Source organism: Antennarius striatus, chromosome 21, assembly GCF_040054535.1.
Source record: "Antennarius striatus isolate MH-2024 chromosome 21, ASM4005453v1, whole genome shotgun sequence".
Lineage (NCBI taxonomy): Eukaryota > Metazoa > Chordata > Actinopteri > Lophiiformes > Antennariidae > Antennarius > Antennarius striatus.
Genome location: NC_090796.1, coordinates 6,146,652 through 6,153,374, shown reverse-complemented (window position 1 = coordinate 6,153,374; position 6,723 = coordinate 6,146,652). Strand labels below are relative to the sequence as shown.

Genomic DNA, 6,723 nt, shown 5'->3' with positions numbered 1-6,723 from the left:
TTGTTGTTGTTGCCTGTGACTGCATTTGTTCTAGTTAGTAGTAGTAGTAGTAGTAGTAGTAGTAGTAGTAGTAGTAGTATGATTATTGTTGTTGTTGTTTTTCAATTCACAAAGAAATAAAGAAGATAATAAATTCTAATCAATGTTTGAATCTAGAATGAAGCACACGGATGGAGTGGTACAGTATTAAAAAACATTTGACTGGTGTAGCTGCTTTAGCCCTCCGTGGCTGTAGGCGGCGCTGTTCAAACTAATAATCACCATGGTTTCCTTCTTGAATGGTCACGTGACCGGAAGTGCAAGTTGAAAACATTGAATACTAAGAAGAGGATGTTCATGGAGAACAATGGTTGTGTCTCAATGCTATCTGTCTATTTTAGTTGACTTTAATCACCAGAAGTGAGAGTAAACTTTGTCTTCGTTGCCTCCGGAGGTCTGTTACGTGGCTCCATCATGGCAGAGCCGCTGCTGGAGTTTGAGACCGAGATGTTTCTAAATCTGTTCGGCTGTGATGGGCTGGTGGTGGTGGCCGAGGGGCTGGGCGTAGACCGCATTCTGCTGCAGTTCATGCGTGTTTACTCGGAGGAGGGCAGCCTGGTCCTTCTGCTTAACACAACTACCGCTGAACAGGTCAGGAACACGTAGGCGAACGACATTTTTGTTCGAAAGCAAACAAAACAAAAAACCGCTTGACATCTGTTAAATATGTGATACAGACTAGAGTGCTATGGTCAATATGGACGTTTGTCTTGCTTATTGATAGAATTTAATAAAGAACTGGGTTTGAATCTTTAAATAAACAGTATAACTTGTGCTAAATTCTTTAGCAGAACAGGTTTGAGAAAGTTTGGCCTGTGTTTCCCTCGCAGGAGTATTTCACGGAGCGGTTGAGGGTGGAGGGGGTGACCCACCTGCCCAAGACGGTCACCAGTGACATCCAGAGCGCGGAGCGTTCCAACGTGTACCTGGAGGGGGGGGTCCTGTTTGTCACCAGCAGGATCCTGGTGGTGGACTTCCTCACCGAACGCATCCCAGCTCATCTCATATCAGGTCAGATAGATATATAATATTATAGATAGATATACTTTATTTATCTCAAAGGAAATTCAGTAATCATGGATCATCGGATCATGGCTAAAATAAGATCCACGTGTGGATTCTCCTTCAGCAGACATCTCTGAATCTGTTAATTCAGAAGCAAAGTGTTTATTTAGCTTCAGCCTGGTTGGGGCACGGCACTTCCTTTATAGGAAGCCTACTGGATAAATACTAAAAGACTGTGGCCCCGTCCACACGATGCCAGAACTTTGTAAAATCGCAACTTTTTTCACCCCGCATCGAAAACGATCCACACGACAGCGTTTTCAAAAAGATCTCTGTCCACATGTATCCGCGTCAGTGCGTTGATGAACTCATGTATAAGCAGAACAACTCCGAGAAGGACAGGAGAGAGGACCAGGACGTGTAGAAATTCACGCTATTCCTCCTGAAGGATGACCTCCATCACAGAGTTCTCCCACCAGCAGACAGCTCATCCCGGTTTGACCCAGAACTGGTGTCGGCGTCTTTGGCGAGGAACGTGAATGAATGAATAAATACATATATAAACTTTATGACACATAAAGAAACGTACGAACAGATATTTAAGTGCTAAGCATGTTTATCAACGCATCTTCGACGTGGAGCTGTTATACATCAGAAATTAACCGGTTTTAGCTCCGTTTGTACATGTAGACATGGGTCACATGCATGACGTCACAGCGGTTTTGGTCCCAGGGACACGCCCCCCGCATGGAAAAAGTTGCGGGTACAGCGTCCACTCGACAACGCAGACCCAGCGTTTTCAAAAAATTCCACCTTGGCCAGCGTTTTCAAAAAGTTGCAATTTCGTTCCAGATATCTGCGTTGTCGTGTGGATGGAAGTGATTAGGATTTTGTGACATCCAGCAGTAAATATGATGATGAATATTATATAATGTGTATGTGGTACCTTTTGATCACAAGGGTAAATACACAGCAGTATTCAAAACACTAAAAAATGTTTATATATTTTCAGCACAATGTGTTAATTGAAAAAGTATTTCTTGGTGGAAATAAAAAAAATGATAGTATTTTTATAACAGTTATAAGTTTTAAGTTTTTGTGGTCACTGTGGTTTTGTAAACCTTATTTTTTTCTCACCCTCTCAGGCATTCTGGTGTATCGTGCTCATAAAATTATTGAGTCGTGTCAAGAAGCCTTCATCCTTCGTCTGTTCAGACAGAAGAACAAGACCGGGTTCATCAAAGCCTTCACTGATAAAGCCACAGCCTTCTGCTCAGGCTTCTGCCAGGTGGAGCGTGTGATGAGGAACCTGTTTGTTAAGAAGCTCTATCTATGGCCCAGGTCAAACAGAACAGATAACTAAATGGAGATTGCTGGCTTCCTTCATTCTTTGTATGTTAACATGCATTATTTAACAGATTTCAAGCATTTGTAAACACGACACTGGACAGGCACAAGCCAGAGGTGGTGGAGCTCCACGTCTCATTGACACCAGCTATGAGGGCCATCCAGAGCTCCATCCTGGACATTATGAATGCCTGTCTGAAGGAGCTCAAACGCTACAACCCTACTCTGGAGGCAGAGGACCTCTCCCTGGAGAACGCACTGTTGAAAACCTTTGACCAGGTAGGTAGATTAAGCTTCTTTTTAGAATAGGATGGAAGAAAACTTAATCTATTGAGAAGAAGAAATAGCAGGCTCCAAACTTTGTTGAGGTAATAGAAAACAACCAAATTTTATAAAAAGCTGGCATTGACATCTTTTGATCCAACTTTTTCACCTAATGGGTGTCGCTGTGAGATGAAACTAAATGCTGTTATGAATACCCTCCAATGCAGAGGAGGCTGCATCGGTCTTGGAGAAGAGGACTGAAAAACCTAAAATCTGTGTCATCTATTCACACAGCAGTTTTTTTATGTTTTGTTTTTTTTTTTGTTTTTTTACTATTTTCAACCAAATATTACAATTAAATTTAAGTAGGGGACACAAATATTATATTCCATGACTTAATAGTTAATAGATGAACCCGGTAAAACTATATCTGTAAAATATCTGTTTTTTTGTCATTTTTAAAACACTGTAGATTGTGGAATTTTACTATTTAGGGTTCTGTGTTGTGTTACTCCCATCCAGACCATCCGTCATTACCTGGATCCTTTGTGGCACCAACTGGGAGCCAAAACCAAGGCCCTGGTCCAGGATTTGAAAGTGTTGAGGGTTCTCATGCTTTATCTCACACAGTATGACTGCGTAACCTTCCTCAATCTGTTGGAGTCACTGCACTCCAACCAAAAGATGTTTGGCTCCAACTCAGGTTAACTAGAGGCATTATGCTAACCTGGATCTTTACTTGTAAGAATTAAGACCTTAATCACCTTTAATGCTTACTTGATTTGATGTCTCTTCTTGCAACTGTCAGGGTGGTTGTTCCTCGACTCTAGTACCTCCATGTTTGTGAATGCCAGGGCCAGAGTGTACCGCATCCCTGAGAGCAAGAAGAAACTAAAGGGGGGAGCAGACGCTGAGAAGAAGTCATCTTCTGTCTCAGGTAACTAACTCATCCCTCAAGCACATGTTAACTAAGACAAAACATATATTCATGTATGAGTTCATATTTTGGAAGCCTAAAGTGTGTTTTTCTCAGCTATTAAGCGGGAAATGGTGTTGGAGAAGAGCCCTAAGTGGGAGGCGCTGACTGAGGTTCTGCAAGAGATTGAGAAGGAGAACACGAACTCCCAACATGAACCAGGTGAAAGCTCTGTCCTTACAAAATGATTTGACTGTCCATTATGTCAACAATGCATAGAATCTCTATAGATTTACACATAATGTGCTGTATACTGTATACTATGTAAATAAATGTCAAGGATATTACAGATAGGACAAGCATTTAAGAAGTTAAAATTCCTCTATTAAATTAAATTTGAAGTGAAGAGCCAGCAGAGTCCTGCTGACATTTATCCACCATCTTCAAGCTGGACTGGTTTGTCCTGGTTTTGTGCTGCTGCTTCATCGACATCAATCACATTACACAGTTATTCATTATGAAGGAAAAATAATCCTCAATTGTAAGGATAAAAGTGAAGAGGCATATACCTATGAAATCCAGAAAACAACAAATAAATGCAGCCATATTTTAATAAACGTACACTGGTATGTGACGAGCCCCTTTCCTCTCTGATATGCATGTGACCCCCCAGGCCCTGTGTTGATCTGTGCCAGTGATGACAGGACTTGTGCCCAGCTGCAGCAGTACATCAGGCACGGCTCTGACTGGCTGCTTAACCGACTGTATACCAGAACCATTGGTAAGAGGGATCCTGCTGCAGCTGCTGCCTTAGAACTGGATTCACACAAACATGTGAAAGGCAATTCTAAAAAGGGAGTCAAGGGGAAGGAGCCTGCAAAGAAAAAGAACACAAAATTCACAAAGTGTAAAAAAAGGCCATCCCTGACCCTGACCCAGATGGTCGGGAAAGAGGAAACAGATGCAGCGGTGGTGATGGGAAGCAGCGGAGATGAGGACGAACTGATGGAGAGGGATGAAAGTGAGGAAGAACAACTGAAGCTGGATTTGTCATCAGATTCATATTATGGCATCCTAAAGGAACCGCTGACTGTCCTTCATCCACTGAAAGGCCTCACCGACCCCCACAGCCTAACGCGCGTTCTGCAGGAAGTGGAGCCCAGTTTTGTGGTGCTGTACGACGCAGAGGTCAGTTTCGTCCGCCAGCTGGAGATCTACAAAGCTAACCGTCCTGGAAAGCCTCTTAGGGTTTATTTCCTAATCTACGGAGGCTCCACAGAAGAACAGAAATACCTGACATCACTTTCCAAGGAAAAGAAAGCTTTTGAGCACTTGATCAGGTCAGGTCAAAATCTACTTTTCAGTTAGTTTATTTGAATCAGTTAAATCCTTAATGTCACATAATTGGTTAACATGACTCAGTAAAAACGCTTGTCAGAACACATTCATTTCTATTTCCTGATATCACCTTTTGACACCTTATGATCTGACATTGTGTGTTATTGAAGTTTGTGTTTATGATCGGTGCTTATGTATTTATGCGCAGAGAAAAAGCTACTATGGTGATCCCGGAGGAGAGGGAGGGACGAGAAGACACGAACCTGGATCTTGCTAGAAATCTGGAGCCCGCCAACTCCACCACCAACACCCGTAAAGCAGGCATGTCTGTTCTGGTTATTTTATTTTGAAAGATTTGGGTTTGATCTATTTTTCTTTCTGATTCCATTTCCTGTAGTTTAATTTTTATCATAAAAGATCAAGGTTTTCTCAAATAAGCATCTCATAATGTGTATCTATGTCCTGTCCGATACCCAGGAGGACAGGAACAGCCCAAAGAACCTTCACGAGTCATTGTGGACATGCGTGAGTTTCGCAGTGAGCTGCCCTCCTTGCTGCACCGCCGTGGATTAGATATTGAGCCTGTCACCCTGGAAGTCGGTGACTACATCCTGACCCCAGACACATGTGTTGAACGCAAGAGTGTCAGCGATTTGATTGGCTCGCTGCAGAGTGGCCGACTCTACACCCAGTGTCTCTCAATGACCCGCTACTACAGGAAACCCGTGCTTCTCATTGAGTTTGACCCAAACAAGCCGTTTTCCTTAATGGCCAGATCAAGTTTCCGTCATGAAATATCATCTCACGATGTTTCGTCAAAACTCACGTTACTCACCTTGCATTTTCCACAACTACGTATAATCTGGTGCCCTTCTCCTCATGCCACAGCTGACCTGTTCCTGGATCTTAAGCAAGGTCACAGTGAACCTAATGCTGCAGCAGCCCAGGCGGTCACAGCTGAGTCTGACACTCTGACTGAATCAACAGGCCAATACAACCCAGGTCCCTACGACTTCCTGTTGAAAATGCCTGGTGTCAATGCAAAAAACTATAGAGCTCTTATACAACATGCACACAGCCTGGCAGATTTAGCTAAACTCAGCCAGGACAGGCTAGCGGAAGTACTTGGGAATGCCAAGAATGCCAAGTTGTTGTATGAGTTTCTGCATAACGTTGCTGATGTGCCTGCTCCTGCTCAAAAGACCAAATAGACATAAGAGAGAGACAGTCTCCCTTTACTGGTATCAGGATTACATTTTGTATTATGTATCATAAAACTGGATGAATCTACTAACTATGTGGACTGAAGTTACACCTTATATCTGTAAATTATTACTCAAATGAAATATTTATTAATGCACAGAATGAACTGAAATAATTCAGGTTTTTGAAATACTTTTTTAAATTACTTTTGCAAGTAGTGTTTTGTATTCTGGAAAAAATAAAATTCTTAAACATTGTGTGATGGCTCTGTACAACCTTTCTTTCAAAATAAAGTACAGCACAGTTGGAGCACAGTGCCCTAAAAATGTACTTTTAACATACTTTTTCGTGGGTTTTTCTAATCTGTTTTGCAAAGGGAATGAATGAAAATGCCTTACTTTTAGGGAAGTTAGAAGCACAAGCTCAGCACAGTTTGGAATATTGTGCAATTCTCTTCATATCTCAGGTAATGTTGGCAGTCTGACTTATAAGAATCTTAAATTTTCAGCTGAATACTCTTGTTACATGATAGTCACTCAGTAAATCTAGAGATGTCTAGTAGAAGACCTTATGAAATATGGAAGAAAGAAAAACAAACTGATGTAACACAA

The 6,723-nt window shown here is 41.9% G+C and overlaps 1 protein-coding gene across 1 annotated transcript; it reads left to right on the top strand.

The window, feature by feature from the left end:
- Positions 1-317: 317 nt before the first annotated feature.
- Positions 318-6,359, top strand: ercc4 (excision repair cross-complementation group 4). Its single transcript, XM_068305329.1, has 10 exons — positions 318-630; positions 870-1,050; positions 2,190-2,385; positions 2,463-2,670; positions 3,178-3,358; positions 3,464-3,592; positions 3,689-3,793; positions 4,245-4,911; positions 5,118-5,230; positions 5,387-6,359. Exons 1-10 carry the CDS (start codon positions 454-456, stop codon positions 6,118-6,120), a joined length of 2,691 nt encoding a protein of 896 aa, XP_068161430.1. The 5' UTR covers positions 318-453; the 3' UTR covers positions 6,121-6,359.
- The last annotated feature ends 364 nt before the right edge of the window (positions 6,360-6,723 follow it).